Source organism: Muntiacus reevesi, chromosome 15 (assembly GCF_963930625.1).
Source record: "Muntiacus reevesi chromosome 15, mMunRee1.1, whole genome shotgun sequence".
Taxonomy (NCBI): domain Eukaryota; kingdom Metazoa; phylum Chordata; class Mammalia; order Artiodactyla; family Cervidae; genus Muntiacus; species Muntiacus reevesi.
In genome coordinates, this window is record NC_089263.1 from 31,645,116 (window position 1) to 31,667,584 (window position 22,469).

The 22,469-nt window shown below is 48.1% G+C and overlaps 1 protein-coding gene across 2 annotated transcripts; it reads right to left on the reverse strand.

Moving 5' to 3' along the window:
* Positions 1-75: 75 nt before the first annotated feature.
* SCAMP5 (secretory carrier membrane protein 5) lies at positions 76-21,675 on the reverse strand. Of its 2 annotated transcripts, XM_065906179.1 has the most exons (7): positions 21,593-21,675; positions 8,448-8,502; positions 7,571-7,699; positions 4,942-5,098; positions 3,776-3,877; positions 3,243-3,360; positions 76-2,978 (listed from the first exon to the last, which is right to left on the reverse strand). In XM_065906179.1, the coding sequence occupies exons 2-7, from the start codon at positions 8,452-8,454 to the stop codon at positions 2,784-2,786; spliced, it is 708 nt and encodes a 235-aa protein (XP_065762251.1). In that variant the 5' UTR covers positions 8,455-8,502; positions 21,593-21,675; the 3' UTR covers positions 76-2,783. The 2 variants fall into 2 exon arrangements, with proteins under 2 accessions (XP_065762251.1, XP_065762252.1); XM_065906180.1 differs by lacking the exon at positions 21,593-21,675 and having other exon boundaries at positions 7,571-7,694; positions 8,448-8,475.
* Positions 21,676-22,469: the final 794 nt, after the last annotated feature.

Below are 22,469 nucleotides of genomic sequence, written 5' to 3' on the forward strand. Positions count from 1 at the left end.
TCCATGCCCCACAGCCCATGGTGAGGCTCCACACAGGCCCTCATGAAGACTCATGACACAGCAGGACACAGAGGGTCAAATGTTCCCCTTTATTATGGTTCACTCAGTTACCACAGACAGACACATTGGCTCAGGCAGGTCAACTGCCAGTTGGAGAATGGTCTGTGTTTCCCAGAAACAAGGAGGGGCAGTGGGCACCAGCAGAATGCAAAAGCAGGTTACTGGCCAAAGACCTGACCTTAGAACTGACCTCAGCCTTCCTGCACCCCACCCTCAAGCCAGACCATCCAGCAGAGATGAACCTGTGCCCAGCCCCCACTGCTCATTCAGTTCCCTCCCCAGGAAAGTGCATAGATGCCTGGAGATGCAGCATCCCAGGGCCTCGACAAGCTGGGCCACACGCAGGTATAGCAGGTCTTCCAAAGGGCAGAGCCAGGGCATGGCCATACAGATCTGAGCCAGGAAAGAGCAAAGGCGGGTAGGACAGGAAGCTGAAGGGAGGGAGCATCCAACAGGTCAAGGATGCTGTGCTGGCAGCTAGACCACAGGCCTCCTGGAGTTACCAAAGAGAGGAAGAGAAAGGGAGCCAGAGGTCTGGGCGGGGAGAGAGGAAAAGGAAGAGCCTAGACCTAGGGTCTCTTTTTGGGTACTAGGGCCTGTGACAACTGCTTTCCAAAGAGAAAGTGGTAGAGGAGAGAGTCAATCACACTCTGGCCCAAGCCTAAGGGGCCATTAGGAAGATAACTTCCCAGAGGCCCTGGTTCCCCTTGTAGGAAAATGAAGTACCTGGATCTCAAAGCTCAGATGGTGCTTGGAAATCCAGATGCTGGGTTCTAAGCTGGAGCCACCCAGAGTGGCCAGGTGGAGTTTGGTTTCTCAAGCCAAATCGCCCAGGGGGGAGGTAGGGGCGACGAGTGAAAAATGGGCAGCTGCTCCATGGGTAAGAACCCACTCCTCTTCAGGCCTCCAAGAGAGCCAGGACCTCTACCAACAACATTCTCACAATGCCTGGGACACAAGAGGCCCACAGTCCTCTATCACTGTCCTGGAAAGAAAAGGGGGTTCTAATGGGGGTGAGGAAGGGCTAAGACAGAGGGCAGCAAGTAATCTCGATGTGATAAAAAACAGGAGCCAGAGGACCTCCCCTCCCACCACACCTGACCTGAAATCACATTCCAGCTATTGTGCTTGCACACAGGGCTGGGCCTGTGCTTCTTCCTAGGCCTTGAGTTCAAGTGCCCAGAACTGCCCTATGCCCCAGAGCAAGCTGGGGGGGTGGGGGCAGGGCGGATGCATGATCCCCTCTCAGTTGGTCCTGCCTACCTTCTCCTCTAAGGAGAAGACTCACCCCTCCAGGACCAGTCCTCTGAGCCTATGCCTTCAGACCCAAACAGAACAGCTATTGCTCCCAGGAATCCAGTGGTCATTCAGAGACACCCAGCACCTGCCCAGCGGGCTTGGGCCAACCAGGCATCACTCGGAGACCAGTAATTATTCACAGATCCTTTGCTCCCGCTGCACCTTTGGGCTTCCCAGGTGGCGCTAGTGGTAAAGAACCTGCCTGCCAGTGCAGGAAACCTGAGTCAGGAAGATCCCCGGGAGTAGGAAATGGTTACCCACTCCAGTATTCTTGTCTGGAGAATCCCATGGACAGAGCCTGGTCGCAAGAGGTCACAAAGAGTCGGACATGACTGAAATGACTTAGCAAGCACACAGCTGCACCTTTACACCTGAAAACTGCCCAGACACCACCCAGCTCTTCAGGGAAGGCAGTGCAATCTGCCCCTGTGGATGGCAGACATCACCTAGCACACAGTAGGGGTAGGGCAGGAGAATCAGGCCACAGCAGCTGCGAGTGTGGGGAGGGACACAGGCAGAGGGGCTCGAGGGGGCTCCGGGAAGTAAAGGAGGAGAAGGCAAGGCAGGGAAGAGAGGACCCGGCCTTGCATGTCCATCCCCTGCGGGTCAGGTGCCCAGGAGGGCTCACATCTCTGGCTGTGTGCCCTCCCACATCAGGGCTCCAGCTCAGCTCCCCTGTCCTCTGTCTGCTTCCTGGATCTGAGAATGGGCTTCAGTCTCAGGAGCAGATACAAGTAGGACCCTCAGCCTGGAGGAAGATGAAGAAATGCCACATGAGGAAAAGAGGAGTCCTGGGCAGGCGAAGAGACCACAGGAAGCAGGAAGAGAGAAATGGAGGAGGAGGTTGTGGGAGGTGGGAGGGGAGGGCAGAGACCCAGAGCCAAAGGAGCAAGGGGAGATTCCCTGCAGGTCTCCACCCTCCCCACCAACAACCCGACTAGTGCTAAATACTGCTGCTTCCCAGGAAGACCAAAACTGGAAAAAGTTTCAGCTCATAACCTTGGGAGGGGGCCAGGCTCTCTGCTATGCCTCCCCTTGCCCCATGAGGGGTCTCAGGGCCGAGGTCAGACGGAGCAGCCTGATGGAGGGTGGGGGGCTGGTTTAGTTCTAAACGTACATCTAGCACCACAACAAGAGACCTCCACTGCACACTATTCACAAGGGGACACAGACACAACTACCGCCGCACGGGACAGCTCCGAGTGCAGCCCCCAGCTCTCAGGGTGCTGAGAACAGAGTCCAGAGGGTGTGGGGGAGGGGTGGTACATATACATATATATATATATATATAACTCTGATTCTTTGTACAAAGTGGGGCAGGAGAAAAAGGGAAGGGGGAACCCTGCTTGGTCACCACAACAGACTCTGTGGTTTGAGCCCCCATCCCACCGGCCCCCAGCCAGCTCCCGGTCGGCTTGACTGGTTCACATCTCATTGGAGTATGTGTAGTTGGGAGTGGCAGAATACTGAGTCTGCGGCTGATTCATGGCACCCTGTGCTGCCCCCATGGCTGCATTCTGGGCCGCCTGCTGCACGTGCGGGTTCTTCCATGCTCCCGTGGTCCACTCCTCCTGAGCTTTGCTGAAACTCCCCCCGCTGCCCCGGTAGAATTTATGGACCTGTAGGAGGAGGAACACAAGGAAGGGTTAATCAAGGGGAAGAGGCAGCCCATCCAGAAAAGACATGGGAGCCAGAGGTAAGTCACCGAAAAAGTCAGTCCCCCCTCCAACCCATGCCCTGCGCACTGGGAGCAAAGTCCATCAAGCCATTCCAGAGTGAGTCCCTTGGAAGACCACTGGGTCTTTCTGTAACTTGGGAGAAGGGTTGTTACAGATCACGGTCCCTCCCAACACCACCCTGTAGCTCTTGAGGTGACCACATACCATGCTGAGGGCAATGAAGGAAAAGACAGCCATGACCGTGAACATGACGGTGGGAATGAGCATCACCACTGCTGAGCCAATGTTCGTTCCGAAGAAGGAAATGGTGGCGATCCAGCCGCTGCAGAAACAGGCCAGCTGTGGGGCTGCCTGGCACAGTGACGGGTTCCCAGGAGCCACCCCACTAGAGTAAGGGACCATCTCATTGTCACAGAGACAGACCATATCAATGGATGGACAGGGCCTGTGTCAGTGGTTTAGGAAGAACCCTTGGCTCGGGAAACAAGCTTCTCAGAACCTAAGGCTTCCTTCTCTTGGGTTATCTCATGATGCTTGATATCCCTCACCACCCCTAAAAACCACGGCCTTATTCTCCTCTGATCTCTGTACTAAGTTATCCTGAATCCCTTCACACTTCCAATAACTCATGGTGTTCCCACAGGCCAGGCAGCTTAGCCCACAGAAGTAAGCAAAGGACACACCCCAGTTGCCACCCAGCTAGCCCTGGGTCAATCCCAGACACCCTTGTCTCTTACCAGACACCCCAGCCTGGGATGCCCACAGCCTGGATGATGCTGATGACCAGCTGGGCCATGAAGGTGAAGAAGAATGCCATGAAGCTGAAGGAGCTGTCAGTCCTGCAACAGAGGAGATGGCTCCTGCCACCTGGGTAGAGGGACACAGCTTCCCTGCCTTTAAGACTTTCAAGTCCTAAGTGTGAGTACACAGTGGATCTTAGTTAAGACATCAAAATGGGACAGCATTTACCCGTGGATCTTTGTAAGTTTCCATGTGTTAGACCTGTGTGTACCACATTGCATAGGGAGAGATCGCCTCATGAATGGACCACTCACTGGTACATGGATGGTTGGCACAGAAATAGATGGGTCTGTTGTGGCAGGAAAAAACAAACCCATGTCAAAGGGTTGGACAACCCTACTGGCCCCAAGACATCAAGCTCCAGTGGTACAAGAGTGGAGGGCCCCACAAGGTAGAAAGTGCTGTTGGCACAATAATGGACACATGACTGGCACCAAGATTATAACCTAATTGGCACATAAATGGATGGATCCAATTGGCAAAGATTAATATTAGAGGCCTGATTGGCACTGAGAGGGATAATCCATTGGCACAAAGATTGAAAATCCCACTTGCCACAAGGCAGACACCCACTGGCACTAAGACAGCTAGCCCTACTGATACATGGATGGGTAGTCCCTTTGGCAGAGTTGGATGCCCTCATTAGCACGTAAATAGTGCCAGTGACATATGGATGGCTTGTCCCATTGGCATGTGGGTAGATGGTCTACTTGGCAACAAATTAACCAGCCCCATGGACACCAGGATGGGCAGCTTAACCAAGACAGGTAGCCCTACTGGCAAAATTTATCATGCAGCTAGTTGCCTAGGGAAAGGAAAACAAGAACAAGTCTGGTCTCTATGTTGTCCCACCCAAGGGTAGAGTGAAGAAGAAAGAACCTAAGAGGAATGTTCTGACTCCCAGCCCTCTCACTCCAGCCTAGAGTTCCCAGGAAGCCTAAATCCTACCTGGCAGTCTGAGCTGAGAAAAAAGGGAAGGTGAGCTTGGGGGACAGCAAAAAAAAAAAAAAAAAAAAAAAAGTGAGAAAAATACGTAGAGAAGAGACAGGGGAGATGGGCAAAGATACAGAGTTAGGAGCTGGGTTCAGCACCCATCACTTACTTGAAGGCCTTGTAAATGGGCCGAAACCAGCAGACGTAGGAGCAGGGTGTGAAGAGGATGAGCCAGAGAAAGGCGAGGCCAAAGTTGGTGGCTCCCCCGCCTCCGATCAGCCACGCGAGACAGCCCACCAGGTTCACGGCCAGCGTGACGCTATTCACTGCAGACCCGGGAGCACGTCAACAGACACCAGACAGACAGCAGACACGCACACGGACACCAAGGCCCATGCGGAAATCCACAAGCACCCATACACAGACATATACCCCCATAACTCAACACAGACCCACAATCAAACACAGGCAAACAGTAGAAGCACAGACAGATAGAGACATACACAAACACACATGCAAACCACATTTATACAGATGCATATCCACAAGTCACGTCAGTCAACACACACACAGAGATACATAAGATGTACATATAACATACACACAGAGGGGGTACAGACTGTAAGAAAGATAACTGGGAGCTCAGACCAACCTCCCAAAATACACATCCGTTCCTGGGGATCTGAGAACTCCAGAGAACAGAGTCTCCCCTGATCAGGAACTCAGAGTCTCAGCCTAGCAAGCCCTGTTGAAGAGCCCCAAAGCCTCAACCTGGGAGAAATGCTCTTCTTATAAGTATGGCCTCAGCCCCTGGCCTTCCCAAACCCACAGCAATCACCAAGCCCATGGCACAGGAAACCCATCTTCCATCTTCTCTTGCAAGGTAGGGCATGAAAAGGGGAAAGGAAAAGGAAACGTCTCTTTACGTCATTGTACCATCTGCCCCACACTTATACAGGGCAGGCAGCAGTGACTGGGATCTCTGTCTTTAATCCTATTATGCCACCTCCTCCAAGAATCCTTCTTTCATTACTGCAGTCTTATTCACCTCCTATCCCTCTGACCTCCTAACAACTTGGGTGCTCTCATGTTTCCCAAAGGACAAATCCCAGCCCATCAACCAAACTAGAGGTTCCCCAAGAGTGAGACTCAGGCTCCTTCTCTTCCATGCCGACCTACTCTATAACTGAACCTCTGAATCACTGTATCCCTGAGTTACAGCCAGCAGGGACCTCAAGTCTCCTCATCTGATGCTGGCACTAACACACACCCAGCTCGCTGGACATAAGGGTACTTGCTCCCTTCCTCTAATGTTAGCCCAAGTCCCTTTAAGGCTCCACAAAGACTTGCTGAACAAGGACTCCCCTGGTGGTCCAGTGGTTAAGACTCCACCTTCCAGTGCAAGGGACGGAGGTTCAATTCCTGGCCAGGGAACTAAGATCCCAGGTGCCACAGGGCAACAACTGAGCCCATGCATTCTAGAGCCCGTGCTCTACAACGAGAAGCCCGTACACCCCAACGGGGGAATAAAAGCCCCTGCATGCCACAGACCCCTCATGCCACAGCGAAGATGCAGCACAGCCAAAAGTAAAATAAATTAAAAAAAAAAAAAAAGACTCGCTGAATAAACAAAGGAAGGCAGGCTTAATCTTGGCCTCAAACAGCCAGGCATCTATGGTCTTGGCTTTTGAACAGAACTCTTTAAGCATCTCAAGGGTTATATACATTTCCCTGGGAACAAAGCATCTGGCTAGCAGCTAGTAAGGACTTAGGAAGATATTTATAGCCCCTAAATCCAGCTCCTGGATGAGATCTTCTCAGGGGCAGAGTTCCCAGAGCCCAGGGCCACCGCTCCCCAAGTCTGGCCTGACAAAGCTGTCACATGAGAGGTACACCCCTCTCAGAGCCCCTCACAATGAGGGTAAGCATTTCTTTCTGTGAGTTTCCGCTGTATTTCCCTCATCCCTATTTATTACCACCAGGTTTCCTGGAATCATGGTGTTCTCACTGATTTTGCTTGCTCTTTACATAGAACACCCATCAACCTGTTTTTATTTTGTTTTGTTTTCAGTTTTAGGGGTTTTTTTTACCCTGTTTTTCTATCAGTTTACATCTCTCTTCACAGTCCCATCTCTCTCCAGCTCATTTGATCTAGTACCCTTGTCGTAATTGTTCTAACGTCACAGGCCATCAGAAACTGGGGCCTTTAAACTCTCAACCTCAAAATCTTAGAACATGAGAACTCGAGCTCTTAACACAGATCTACATGGAAGCAAGGCGATCACTGAGCCAGTACCCTCTTTCCTACAAATGAGGAAGCTGCTCCTTGGGAAGTGGAGTGACCAGCCCAGCTTGGTCACTATATCCCAACTGAACATTCTTTTGGAGCAGTCTTCCAGAGAAAGTAAGAAAAATGAGGCTTTGAGGGGAGGATTCCTCTCCAAATCCAGACTCCTGAGGTAATCACCGGAGGTTCCCTAGAAAACCACTCCCATGAGAAGATAAATGAGGAATTGCCCTACAGGCAGAGACCCCTCACACACACCCAACTGCTCTATGACTGGGGCATGAGGAGAGGCCTAGACAGGAGGTGAGGGAAACTGAGGCCTAGCTGGGGAGTCGGCCCAGGAGAGGAGCCTGAGGAGTCAGGCAGGGATAGGCTTACTGGCCCACACAGATGCTGCAGGTGAGGCTGAAGGACCCTGGCCTGGGGGCACCCCGTCCCAATGCCCAGAACCCATCGGCACCCCCCTCCCCCGCTCCCCAGTTCTGGAACACCCCCACCCCACAGCACTCACGCATCCAGAGGTAGTAGAGGCGCTTGGTCATGCTGAGATGCTGAGGAGGGATATCGGCCTCGAAGTCTTGGTAGAAACATGGCTTAAGCGGGATGAATTTGGGCAGTGGTGGGAAGTTGTTCACCTTCTCTGCAGGCAAGGCATATTACACAGTTTCACCCTGAATATTCCCCTCCCCGATGACCTGACATGATCGCTCTTTCCTGGCCTGGGCTGCCCTCTTGGCCGCTGTGGCCACAGGCCACTTTACCATCCCCACCAGCTTTCCTGCTGCCTTGGGTCTCCAAAGTGGCCCTGAGGCAGCATCACTGTCAGAAGAATAAAAACAGTAAACACCGTCCGTCAGGCGTGGACACTGATGAGGTAGTTCTGGGCAGAAGCAGCAGGATGGTGAGTCTGGAGATGTGGGTTCCAGCCTCCACTCCAAGATTCAGTCATCACCCTTCTCTCCAGACCTCCATTTATCCAGTGGGATGGGGGTCAAACTAGATAGTCCCTTCAGGTCTCTCCAGTTCTGAGCCTTTGGAAACCAGACAACCCGGAAACCAGAAGGAAAAGGTCTCAGAGTATTAGAGAGTAATGGTGACAGAAAGGATGGGGACTGAGCTAGCCATGCCACTCATCGGTCAGATGGACAGGAGGGCCAGGGCGTCAGGATGGGCTATCCCTGGTCCCCAGGTTCAGAGGTCTGACAGACAGCTAGACAGTGAGGGTCTTTGATAGACAAGTCTTGGTGGGGGACTAGGGGAAACCCAGGGTCAAGAGGACTGAAAGAATCTGATCTTCAAAAACTACAGGGTATAAACAGACCAGGAAAAGGGCCACCCACCCTACAGCACTGTCACGCCCTACCCACGTGGATCCACCCTCCCCTTACCTGACATGATGGCACCCGCTGGCCCAGCGGCCTGTCCACGCCTCTTTGTCTCAAACTGGAAGGAAAGAAGAGTCAGCGAAGGTTGAAGATCATGGCTCACCCAGCCAAGTACTTCTTTCAGTCCCAGCTGGGCTGGAAACTCCCTGGGGCAGGACCCATCTCACAGAACCACCATTCCACCAGCTCTACCCTTCCAGGGACTCCTGCCCTTGACCTCCAGGTATAAAATCTATTTTCAGAAAATCCCAGGAGAGGGTGGGAAAGGAACCTGGGAGGCCACCTCAAGCAGGTGCAAGTCAAATGACAGAGAAAGCTTGAGGAAATTCTATTCTTGACCTCGAACACAGCAGAGCCCTGGCCTCAGTCACAGGCTGGGCTCCCCTCCCCCTGCCTTTGTCTCCAGTCATTCATTCACTTCTTGAGCATTTATAATCTGCCAGGCACTGGGGAGAAAGCATGGAGAAGTGGTCCCTGCCGTTGGCATGAAACAGTCAATAACCTCAGCCGTGAACAGTATAAAAGAGAAGGATGGCTATGAAAACTTGCACAGCATATATTAGGTGACCTGGTCTGGGGAATCAAGAAAGCCGTAAGGGGAGACCTGAAGAACACAGAGTTGCCTGAGGCAGGGCGGCCTCTTGCGCAGGGGGAAAGCTTGCACAGAACCTGATGCGGGAAAGAGCTTCATGCTTCTGAATAAGGGAAAGAAAGCCACTGCGGCCAAAGCAGAGAGCACGTGGAGAGGGAGCAGGAATGGAGGTGGGCAGGGTGGGATTCTTGAGGCACTTAGGAGGCCAATTAGAAGGGGCTCCAAGGTGGCTCTGGGGTGTGGGGGGAGGGAGGCCCTCATGAAGACTCTCTGCCAGCTTAAACCACTGAGCAAATGGTGGGCTGTTTACTGAGAACCCCGTCATGAGAAGAGGCGCAGGGCTCCAGGGAAGAAGAGAAGCTTCATCGTGAACATACAGAGTCTGAGGTGCTGTGAGAACCTCCAGACAGGACAAAGCCTTGTAGGCTTTGGGAATATCTGGGTAAAGAGCTTAGCAGGAGGCCTGTGCTGAGACAGACATCAGGAAATGGTTGGTGAGTGGAGGTTAAGGAAGCAAATGAGAGCATTTTACCAGAACAGTAACTTTGATAGATAAATACAGATACACTGAAAAACAGAAAATGGTCTGTGGCCAAGCACTAAGGCAATGCAACATCAAAATTTGGGCAGAGGGACTTCCCTGGTGGTCCCAGTGGCTAAGACTCCATGCTCCCAATGCAGGGTACCTGGGTTTGATCCCTGGTCAGGGAACTAGATTTCACATGCCGCAACTAAGAGTTCTCTCTAAAAGATGCCACAGGCTGCAAGGAAGACTGAAGATCCTGCGTGCTGCAACTAAGACTCAACACAGCCAAATAAATAGATAAATAAAAATAGTAAAAAGAAAAAAAAAGTGGGCAGAAATTTCTATAAAGTTTAAATCAGGCAAAACGAATCTATGGTGTTAGAAGTCAGGAGAGTATAGGGAACACAAGCATCAGAGTGCTGGTCATGGTCAGTTCCTGGACCTGGGTGTTGCTGACACGAAGGGTTGATTTTGTGAAAATTCCTCAAGCATACGATTACAGTTTGTGCACTTTTCTACCTGTTATACTTCAACTAAGAGTTTGCTTTAAAAGAAAAACAAACCTTCCCAGAGTTCCAGTCAAATTCCTCCGGCTCTATTGAAGTTTAGGCCATCATAATCTTTTGTGGTCTCTTTGTGATATGAAATCAAATACAGATGTAAAAACCTAACAGCATCTACCACAAATGGAAAAGATAGGCATGACAAAGACAAGCCATGAAATGGTTCTTTTACATAGCTGCATTAATTGTAACATTGTAATGCCAAAAGATTGGAAACAATTGACATGTCTATCAACAGCAGGCTGGTTAAATAAATGGTACTGGCTATTTCTCCATGGAGGAGGAAATGGCAGCCCATTCCAGTATTCTTGCCAGGAAAATTCCATGGACAGCAGAGCTTAGCACACTGCAGTCCATGGGGTTGCAAAGACTTGGACATGACTGAGTGACCGAGCATGCAGCACAGTTATTTCTAAAAATACTGATATGGAAAGAACTCCACAATTACAAGCAGTTGAAAAAATGCAATGTATAGAATAGTTTATGCTACTTTTCATGTTGAAAAAAAATAAAGCAGAGGAGAGGAGAATAAAAGTATATTTTGCTTTTGTCCCCAGAATCCTACTCTAGTTATTTACCCACAAATAAGAAACAACAAATACATGTTTTCAGGATGATGTTATTTTACAGTAGCAAACTGTTGGAAGCTACTGTTTGAATAAACTTTGTATATCATTCAATAGAGTAACATGTAGCTGTAAAAAAGAATGAAGATGGTATTGCTGAACTTCTATGGAATGATTTCCAGTATATACTGTTAAGTAGAAAAAGCAGGGAATTCCCTGGCAGCCCAGGGGTTAGGACTTGGTGCTTCTGCTGCAGGGGGCATGGGTTTAACCCCTGGTCAGGAAACTAAAATGCCAGGAAACAGATGCCATGGGCCACAAGAAGTAGCCAAAAAAAAAAAAAAAGCAGAGTACAAATTATTATAATTCGAATGCTACTTTTTATATAAAAGGAGAAAGAAGAACATGCATTTATGTTTGTTTCTGCAAGAGAAATACAGAAAGAATAAACAAGAAACTAATGAAATGGTCATCCATATGATGGAAGGGCTAGGATGAGTAGTGAGACTTCTCTGCATAAATATTTTTACATACTTTTTTTACATACAATGTCTTATGTATTCAAAAACTTACACCCAAAAGAAATCAAAGTCTAAACCTAAAATAAACACAGGGACTTTCCTGGTGGCCCAGTAGTTAAGACTCTGAACTTCCACTGCTGGGGTCCCAGGTTCATCTGGAACCCAGGACAGGGAACTAAGATCCTGCATTCTGGGCGATACAGCCACAAAAAAAAAAAAAAAAAAAATTTAAAAAAAAAAAAAAATATATATATATGAGAGAACCACTAAAATTGAAATAAATAAAAACAAATTAAGCTATCTGTACAGCAAATTGATAATACAATCACATAGGAAAAAGAACTGGCCAAGTGGCTTGATCTCAGTACTCTGCGTTCTCTTAAAAGGATCTATCTCAAGAGCAAAAACAACTAGAAAGAAATCTAAAATCTTAGCAGGTTTACTGTCGGTATTAGTGTGGTGACTGAAACTTTTCGTATGTACTGTAGCAGAGAACATATGAAAGAATGTGTTTGTGTTGTTGGAACCTGGGTTCTCAATGTTAGATACGGAGACAGAATATGGAATATGGGAAGATAAGAAAGAGTCCTGTGATGCTGGATTTGAATTGGAGGCATTGATATGAACTCATGTCTTTAAAAATATGTGGTTGGTCGCAAGCCAAGACAAAGAAATACAACATCAGCCTAGAACATCTTGTGGTGCCAGAAATAAGCAGGAATTCAGCTAATTAGAACATGTCAAAAGGACACCAATTTGAAGGGGCTACCTACCAATCAGCCAAATTTGGGAGAATTCAGAGCATCAAAAATAATGACAGTAATATAATATGTTGAGTTTAAAAAATAATCCAAAGTGACACTCATTTTTTAAATGAGGGAGGAAGTAAGAAAGAAAGCTCTTCTTTGCAGAAGAATGCTAGCTATAAATGTAGGAGTAACAGAATTAGAAAATCTTCTAATTTTGCAACCATGAATGTCATAGCTGATTCAAAACACAAGGATCCACAATGGCTGCTGAGTCTTTCACTAGGTGAAAGATTGTTGGGGAAGAAGACAGTCACAGCGTCTCGAAGATGACTTAGTAATTACAAAGGAGAACAGGCACTTTTACTGTGAAGAAAGTTGCAGGCGCCATCTTAACCAGGTGATCAAACTCAAACTCACCAGTAATGGGACAGTGATTACTGTCCCAGGAGGGGCACAGCATCACCTATGCGCCCAAATATTTAGCTTGAATCTAGTCAAAAGAAACAATCAGTCAAATCCAAGTTGTGGAGCATTCTATAAACTAAACTGGCCAGGACATTAAAAAAAATGCCAACATCCGGGGCCTCCCTGGTGGTCCTGTGGTTAAGAATCCATTTGCCAATGCATGGGACATGGGTTCAACCCCTGGTCTGGAAGGTCCCACGTGCTTTGGGGTAACTAAGCCCATGCACCACAACTCCTGAAACCTGTGTACCCAGAGCCTGTGCACCACAACAGGAGAAGACGCCACAAAGAGAAACTACAGCAAAGAGCAGCCTGCACGCCTCTCAACTAGAGAAGGTCTGCACGCAGCAAAGAAGACCAGCACAACTATAAGTAAATTAATTAATTTTTTTAATACCAACATCCTAAAAGACAAAAAAAATAAAAAAATAATAAAGATAAGGGATTCTCTAACCTAACGGAGTCTAAAGCTATATGGCAACAAAAACTGAGTGTAAACCTTGATTGGATTCTGGTTCAAGGGGGAAACAATGGGATATCAGGAAACTTGAATAGAGACTCTAGATAGTATTATTTGGGTCTATATTACATTTCTTGGGTGTGATAGTGTTCTTGAGGTTATGTAGGAAAATGTCCTTTTTCTTAGGAAATATGTGCTTCAGTGCTTGTGATAAAGTGTTGTGATATCTGAATCTTCAAATAGTTCAAAAAATAAGGAATAATGAATAGATATAGACAGAATCAAAGCAATGCACCAAATGTTAACAATTGGTGAATCTCAGGGAAGTTACACGAGTGTCCCTTGTTTTATTCTTTCAACTTTAAAGCTTTCAAGATAAAAAGCTGGAGGAAAAATATGAATAATATCAGTTAGGGATGATAACACTGAAAGAAAAGAATGTGAAAGTTCAATATAATACACAAAGGAAAGGGAGATGGGAAGGAAAAGTCCTAAGACAGAAGGAATGGTATAATTTTTTAAATCATCATGTTGTAACCCCTATGTAGAATTGACACAGGCAAGGATTCTCAATGGCTGCTTAAACCACTGGGTGAAAGATGGCTGGGGAAGAGGGGAGACACACAGTCTGGGTGTCAGCCCCCACCACATTATTTATTAATCACAAGAGAGAAAATTTACTTCTATAATGAAAGGATCTGGCAGGCCAAATGACCAAACTTCTCAAACTTGCCTGATAATGGGACAAAAGGACATTATGTGCTTCCTGACGTGATACACATAGAAGAACACAACATCACCTATGTAGTATTACTGCCAAAATGTTTAATCTGAAAATAATTATTATGAAAAAGAATCTAACAAGTCCAGATTGTGGGAAATTCTCCCAGATAAATGTTAATGTCATGAAAGGCAGAAACTGGAAGAGGGACTCAGGGAGGAGACTTGCAGGAGATTGCAACCAAGGGCAATGAGTGGTCCTGGATTTTTAAATCATAGCTATAAAGGACATTTTTAGGATGAGTAAAGAAATTTGAATACAGACTGAATAGAAGATATCACTCTTAAGTGTTAAATTTCTTAGGTGTTGTGGTTACATAGGATAATACTTTTGTTCTTAGGAGACACATGGTGAAGTATTTAGAAATATTGTGTCTTAAGTGCTCAGGGCGGGTGCACTGGGAAGACCCAGAGGGATGGGATGGGGAGGGAGGCAGGAGGGGGGATCGGGATGGGGAACACATGTAAATCCATGGCTGATTCATGTCAATGTATGGCAAAAACCACTACAGTACTGTAAAGTAATTAGCCTCCAACTAATAAAAATAAATGAAAAAAAAAAAAAAGAAAGAAATATTGTGTCTTGTCTGCTACTTTCTTTCAAATTGTTCTGCAAAAAGAATCGGGAAATTTCCTGGCAGTTCAGTATTAGAACTTAGGGCGATCATTTCATAATATATACAAATATCATTATGCCGTACACCTGAAAGTAATATATGTCAATTACACTTCATCAGTTCAGTTCAGTTCAGTCGCTCAGTTGTGTCCGACTCTTTGCGACCCCATGAACCGCAGCACGCCAGGCCTCCCTGTCCATCACCAACTGCCGGAGCCTACCCAAACCCATGTCCATTGAGTCAGTGATGCCATCCAACCATCTCATCCTCTTTTGTCCTCTTCTCCTCCTGCCCTCAATCTTTCCCAGCATCAGGGTCTTTTCAAATGAGTCAGCTCTTCATAAAAACAGATAAATATTTTAAGTCAGGGAAAAAATATATAGTTGCATTTGGCTATATATACACAAAGAATCAAGAATCTCTAGTAGGACATCAATAAAAAAAAATAATTGTGATTCCTGGGGGACAGAGGAACTGCATAGACCTGGAGTAGATGGGAGGAATAATTTTTACTATGTATCTTTTTTTTTTTTTCTTCTATTTTTGGCCACACTAAGAGGCATGCAGGATCTTCCAGACAGGGATCAAAGCTGTGCCCCCTGCAGTGGAAGCATGGTGTCTTAACCACTGGACCGCCAGGGAAATCCCATTTACTATGTATCTTTATACTATCAAATCCAAGACACCATCAACTTTTAGATCATTATATTATTTACCAAAAGAAAGAAAATAAAACCCACCAATTTCATAATGATAAGATGCCAAAATTTTAAAGTCACAGACATTAAAATGTTTTCAGAAATACCAAAATGTTTATTTTAGAATTGATGAAATTCAGGACATCTTTTTGAATTATGAATCGTGTACATGTATTACCTGTTTAAAAAAAAATAAATGAAAAGAAAAGTCAAGAAGAAGGGCTGGCAAAGAATGAGCAGGTCCAGTTGATGGGGCAGGAGGAAAACCAGGAGAGTGTGAAGTCTCCAAAGCCAGGAGTAGAGAGTGGACAAATGTGACAGATGCCACTGAGAGGTCCAGCATCAAAAGGGCTGGACTGAAAAATGTCCAGTACGCTCAGCAACAGCAAGTCACCCATGACCCCAGCAAGAACTACTCTGGGGGTGGTAGGAGCTGGGCTGAGGGGCTGGGGGGGATAGCAGCCAAACTATACATTAATAGTTGAACGTGTAAGCTGAGAGCAGGTATAGACAACAATTTGAAGAAGCCTGCCTTGTTAGAGAACAGAAATAGGGTAATACTTGGGTAGCCAAGAGGTTCAAGGAGGGACCATGGCTCAAGGTTGTTTGTTTAGGATGCTAATAAGCTCAAGATGGAAAGTTCCAGGGAAGAGTTGCAATTACAACAGACACAGAGGTTAATTAATGGAGCAAGCCCTTGAAATAGAGAGAAGCATGGGGTCCAGCGCAAGGAGGTGGGAAGAAAAACATGATGCAAGCAGATGGGGGAGGTCTGAGGCCTTGGAAAGGACAGTGAGAGTCCCACATATCTGCTTTAATTTTCTCTGTAAAATGGGAGAGAAGTTTGAGTCAAAAGGGAGGAGGTAAGAGTGGAGGATGTAACTGAGTCAGTGGGCAATTATAACACAGCCTGAGAAGTGCTCCAGAAAGAGCAAGTACACAAAGCAGTAGAACCCAGAGGAGCACCTGCCTGGTCCATCCTGGAGGAGCCAGGGAGGGCTTCACAGAGGAGGTGATATCAGAGCTGAATCCTGAAGGATAAATAAGAGTTGGCCAGGAAAAGAAAGAACCAGAAAAACACATGCAAAGGGAAGGTCAGAACTATGGCATGGCAAATTTAAGAAACAGAAAGAAGCAGAGCACAGATAAAGCCTAAAGTGGAAGGAGTGAAAAAAAAGGCAAAAATAGGGCCAAGAGATGGGAGGGGCCAGTCATCCTGGCCTTAAAGGCCATGAGCAGAATTTGAGCTTTATCCTCTGAGTCTTGGGAGTCACTAAAGGATTCTATTCTTTTTTTAAAAATATAACCTCAAGGTTTTTTTTAATAAAGTGAAATTATGTTGCTTTTTAGCAACATACATAAAAATATCTGCAAGTTAAAAAAAATCAAAGTCCATAAAGGAGAAAATACAAGTTCTTCCAAAATCCACCTTCTCAGAGGTCACCTCTTTAACAGTCTGACCTTTAGATTTCTGGTTTTTATGTATACATAAGTACTCTTGCCTGGAAAATCCCATGGACAGAGGAGCCTGGTAGGCTGCAGTCCATGGGGTCTCAAAGAGTCAGACATGACTGAGCGACTTCACTTTCACTTTTCACTTTTATGCATTGGAGAAGGAAATGGCAACCCACTCCAGGGTTCTTGCCTGGAGAATCCCAGGGATGGGGTCGCACAGAGTTGGACACGACTGAAGTGACTTAGCAGTAGCAGCAGTAAGCATAAATGTGGAGAAGGAAATGGCAACCCACTCTAGTATTCTTGCCTGTCAGATCCCATGGACAGAGGAACCTGGTAGGCTGCAGTTCATGAGGTTGCAAAGAGTCAGACACAACTGAACACACACACACACACACACACACACACACACACACACACACACAGAAGCATATGTGACAAAACTGAGATCATTTTATACATGCTAGTTTATAACATAGTTTTCTCCAATCAACAGTATCTCATGAAAATATCTCACGTCAATGAATACAGGTTATTTCAACCTTTTTATTGACTGGTCAACCAGGTCAGCAATGTCCATGGTCACGGAGCAGTCAGTTGTGACATGGGCTGATTCTGGCAATTAGAAGCTCACAGTTTCAGGGCATGGTGGGGCAGAGGGCAGTTGCCAAGAAATGAGGGAATATGAGGAGAGGAAGAGGGATAAGTCTAGCAGACTAATTTTTAAAAAAACTCAGCTGAGACTTTAATATAATACAGAGAATATGAGTGTCAAGAGTGAAATACCATACATTAAAGGATTAATAGCCATCTCTTGATAGTGAGATTATATTATTGTCTTTCTTTTATCTTTATTTTCTAAAATGTCTACAACAGTCTTATATCACTTTTCTATATCACTATTCACAAAGTTATAGGTTTAAAACAGCAGCAGCAAAAAAATAAATAAAAAAAAAATAAAACAGCAGCAGCTAGAGGAAGACATACAGTTAGATGGATTTTTCCAGATAGGAGACTTGAGCACATTAATAAGCAGGGCAGACAGTATTGTTAAGGAAAAACAGCAGAGATACTAAAGATACAGTAGAGGGGGAAACTGCTGACAGACACTGATATCTCAGGAGACAGGAAGGGCCGGCATCCATAGCACAGAGTGGGTGTATTAGACTAGGAGTCCTAGGAGTCAAGAAGTAGAGAAACACAGGTATGGTTCCAACTTCCACACACACCACTCAACTAACCCTTTACATGAGTTCAGCGGCTTTGGTCCACTGGGATCTTTGGATAATGATGGGATCTTTGGATAATGGTCCAAGTTTGGCCTACTCTTCCCATGGAATAGGATGGACAGTTGATGGGAAGAGGAAAGTGATGACAGTCCTGAGAAGTGATGAAGGGACAGCTGAGGCTGGAGACCCTCCATGGAAGCAGAATGAGACTATCCCAGTATGTGATGGCCACCAGAAGCTGTCCACATTCTTGGTGTAGAATCCAGAACTGGCGGGATGGGGGGGAAGTGGTCTGCTCTGGGGTGGGGCACACGGGCCATGGCATGGTCACTGAGGCCAAGAGTCAGTTAAAATCCAGGACCGTGGAGTCCAGGAAGGACACAGTAGGTGCCATGCTCACGAGATAGAGAAAATGGAAGTGTCAGAGAACTTGAGGTCTCCTTGAGGTCCCAAAGTAGGTAAAGCAGAAATTGGACTGTGGTCAGAGAACAATACTGGGGTTTAAGGTTTCAGAGGTGGCCACATGCCAATGATGACCTGACTCAGGTGGAGCCGGCAGAACGCATGGCTGAAGGAGGCATCGCCTCGCATGAGACAACAGGATGTGGAATGGGAGACCGTGGTCCAACACTAATGTTCTCCAGGAAAACAAAGAGAGTCAGAGGGACATCAGGCAACAACTAGACTGTAGGAGCCTCAAGGGAGGAGGCTGTAACCCAGGCTCCAACCTGACCCCCCCTCTGGTCCCAGGCTGTCTCCCAAAGGTGTTACAGAGAAGTCAGAATAGCAAAGTACTGATGGGAAAGCCAGCGCTCAGGGCCAGAGCACAGTGCAAGGCTGCCTCGTTTGTATATTGTTAGCCCAGAAAGAACTTAGGCTTGGGAGGGCTACAGAAGGCTGAGGTCACAAGAATGGAAGGTTCCAGGATCCTCTGCTCTTCTGTCAGGGATTAGCCTTTACACTTGGGCAGGGGAAGAGGGGAGCAGCAATGACCAACCTCCGCGAACCAAAGCTCCTAAACTGCAAAAGGAGAGAAGCAGCAATTCATTCCTCATCTGAAAGTCTTTCATAATGTTGGGAGGCACTGGGAGTGCTACATATCCCCCTAAAGATGCAAGCCTAAGGGAGCACTTCCTTAGTTATCAGTAAGATAGCAAACACTAACTGAATTTTGTTCAAAAGACAGACTATAATTTATTCCATTTCTAACTGTGAAGCTGGGGGGACAGAAGGTCCCACAGTAAAGAGTGAGGTCCATGGCAAAAAGAAGGGAGTCAAGTCTGGCCTCAGATCAGGACAGACACCTGTGGTTTGTTCCAGGGCTCCCTACTCACCATCATGAGCCCCATGCTTGGCACAGAAATGGTCATTTTCTTCCTGCCCACCCAGAGCTTATCTGCGAAGATGAAAGTTCCCTCTCCAGCTCTACCTCTGGTCTCCTTACCCCACACCCATTTCCATATCCCCAGCCCTGATGTCCCAGAACTATGACTCTTTCTCAGAAAACACTGCTCTCCTGGCATTGCTCACAGTCCTGTGATGACTCTCCAGTTGTTGACTTGCTAAGTTGTGTCTGACTCTTTGAGACCACACAGACTACAGCACTCCAGGCTTCCCTGCCCTTCACTATCTCCTGGAGTTTGCTCAAACTCATGTCTACTGGATCGGTGATGCCATCCAACCATCTCATCCTCTGTTGCCCCCTTCTCCTCCTGCCCTTAATCTTTCCCACCATCAGGGTTTGAATCTTTCTCAGAAAACACTACTCTTCCAGCACAGCTATCACTGTCCTGTGATGACTCTCCAGTAGCCCCTACTGATCTTGTGCCTGGCAGTCAAGGCCTTGTGCCAATCAGCTACAAAGCTCCCACCCACTACCTTCTGCTTCTCGTCCACACACTGACCCACTTCCGAGCTTCATGCCGATCATATCGAGCCATCCCGTCTGCTTCCAGTGAGCCTAAACCAGAGCCGTGCTAATTCCTCTCAGTCCTACTATTTTTCTCATATCCCACCTCTTCTGGAAGCCCTTCTAGACATCCCTGCTGTGCCTCCCACTATTTATATTCTGAACCAGTTATTGGGCAATGAATGCTCACTCATTCTCATCCAGTCTTTTCCTGGTTCCATCATGGATGGGGCTTCCAGGAGGGACTCAGCACAGAACAGAGCACAGAGAACAAGTCAATCACATTCTTGCTCAAGATGTGGACACAGAGCAAAGGAGCTTGGAACCTTCCATTCTTGTGACTTCAGCCTCCTGTAGCACTCCCAAGCCTAGGGGTGGGAGTGGAGCAACGGATGCCCTCCCCACAATCAGGCTAAATCCACAGTTTCATGAACCCTGCTGTACCTCACTTCCTCCAGGAAACCTTCAGAAACTCCAGGCTGTCAGCAAGAACGAAATGCAGCCTGCAGAGGAACAGCTGGGGGTGGGGGTGGGGGCAGGGACAGGAAGAGGAAGGCAGAGGGAGAGGGAGAAAAACTGAGAAGGAAGCTCTAAACTAGAACAAGCAGCCTCCTCAAGGGAGGTCAGTACTTAGTCTTATTATTTCATCCCAAGAGAAACATGCTGGCAAAGAGATGCCCAGAGAGGGGAATCAATTTGCTCAAAGGTGGCCAGCCAGCCAGAGAAAAAGTTTAAAAAGGAACAGAGCCCAAGGCCACTATCCAGAGCTCCTCTCCCAGGATCCTACTAACTCTCCATGGGTTTGCTAGACCTAAGAAGACCCTCTTTCCATGGCCCACTGAGCAGTCAGTCCTCTATCAGCAACTCAGGCTCACCAAACCCAGATCAAATCTCAACTAGGAAGATCTGGGCAGCCCCAAACAAAATCTCTCTGCAAGAACCAATCCCCTCTTTCAGAGGCCTGCCCCTTGGAGACAGAACAGGTGCGGCAAAGGCTACAAAATTTTCCAGACTTCCCCACCCCATGGGGGTCAGTCACAAGGCTGGGCTCACAAGCCAGGCTCCCCAACAGCTATGCGTGGTTCCCCCCTCTAGGCCTTAGTCCAAACCACTTCCTGAAGTGCCCTCTTTTACCCCTCTTCTCATCCAAATCTCACCTCCTCCAAGAGGAGGCTCTTGTTCACTGGCTCGTCTCCCTTTCTCCTTGTGCTCCTGGGGTCCACAGAAAAGTCTACCTGGCCCTCCCTAAACTCCTTATCCTGGATCTGGGGCACTACTCGTTTGAACCGCCTGAGATGGCAAATTCTCAGTCCAAGACTCTACTTCCTTCCCCCATCCTCTAGATTGGGGGCTCCCAGAGGCAGGGACCGAGACGGGTTCCCAAGTATCTCCCCCCATCCTCGTGACCGACTCCTGTCAGCGTTACAGCGAGCTTCATCTGGGCCCTCCACACACCACCCCGAAGCCCCGTTGGACCCCAGGCTCAAACCAATTCACCCATCCCCGAAAACCGGAGGCGGCTCAGACCAGCGGCCCAAAGGCCCGCCGCCTAGGTTAGGTGGGGGCTGGGGAACACAACCTCTCCTCCTGCAGGCGCCTCTTGTCAGGAAGGACCCCCAAAGAGGCCACAGTCACCCCGCCTCCAGGCGCCCCCCTCCCGGCCCGCGTGCGCCAGGAGGAGGGCCCCAGGAGGAGGACTGTTTGCTGGGAACGCCAGGTGGGCCCAAGGCCCAGGTTCCAGAATCCAGGGGTCTGACGTCATCCAAGACCCGGGTTCCCTCTGCGGGAGCCGGGAATGGGGATGTGAGGGCTGGGGGAGGCCTGGGGCACCCGAAGCGTTCTTCCCCCGCCCTAACAGGGAAGGTCACCTCGACTCTCCACCTCTCCAGCTCGACCTGCCCCCTGCATCCAAAGGTGAAGCGTAGCAGGTACAAAACTGGAGATGGGGTGACCCACTCTCCACCTGCGCCCAACCTCCCTGCAAAGCCCTTCTCTGGGCCCTAGGGCCCGGGACTCACCCGCCGCTGTCGTTCGGCTGCGGAAAGGCCACCGCGCTGCCCTGCACCTAGCGATGCGGCTCGGAGCCGGCCGCGAGCCGCTCCGGGGCTGGAGGCGGGGTACGCGCGCGCTCGCGCACGCGCGCGCCTTGGGCCAGTTCCTCGCGCGCCCGCGCCACCTCTGCCTGCAGCAGCTGCTCTCGCGAGATTCCCGAGCTTCCACTGGGCCGCGGCTCCTGCACTCGCGAGAAGGAAGGCCTGGCCGCCCCTGCACCTTGCAGGAGCTGTCCGAGGTGCTAAGTTCCAGGCTCTGGGCCGGATCAGGTGGTGGGCAGGCACTATGAGGACAAGAGCAAGTCGAGAACGTCGAGGAAGAGACCCAGAAATGTGAGTCTGGTACCAACAACCAGAGCCTCAGCCTCCAAATCTGTAAACTGGGAGAATAACTTCCCATGCCAGTTCCAGGATCCTCTGGGTGTACCAGAAAGGAAGAGTGAGAGGGAGCTCCATAAGCAGGAGACTGACGAAAGTCCTTCGGATCCACAAGGCCAAACTGTGGATAGAGGATGGAAGATTAGAGATGAAACCTAAAGCGTCAGAAATGAGACATAGACAAGAAAACACAAATCCAAAAAAACCAGACATAGAAAGACAAGAGAGGAAAGTCATGAAGAGAGGCATAGAAACACAAAGAACAGAATCATGGAGAGATTAAGTTTTGGAGAGGAAAAAAGACAAGGAAAGACAAAGAAGAGAGCATGATGAAGTGAGAAAGAAATAAGAAATAGGGACAGACAAGCTACATAGAAGAATAGAAAGGGAGAGACTTGGAAAGGAAAACAGAAAAAGAAAGAAAGAGAAAGGGAGAGAGAGAGAAAATAAGAAAGAGACTATGGGT

What these genes read in the sequence shown, in the direction of transcription:
- SCAMP5 (XM_065906179.1), bottom strand. An exon ending in CCCATTTACAAGGCCTTCAA is followed by an intron (nt 3,878 to 4,941) that starts GTAAGTGATGGG and finishes CCTCTGTTGCAG; the next exon opens with GACTGACAGCTCCTTCAGCT. An exon ending in ATCCCAGGCTGGGGTGTCTG is followed by an intron (nt 3,361 to 3,775) that starts GTAAGAGACAAG and finishes CTGTTTCTGCAG; the next exon opens with CGGCTGGATCGCCACCATTT.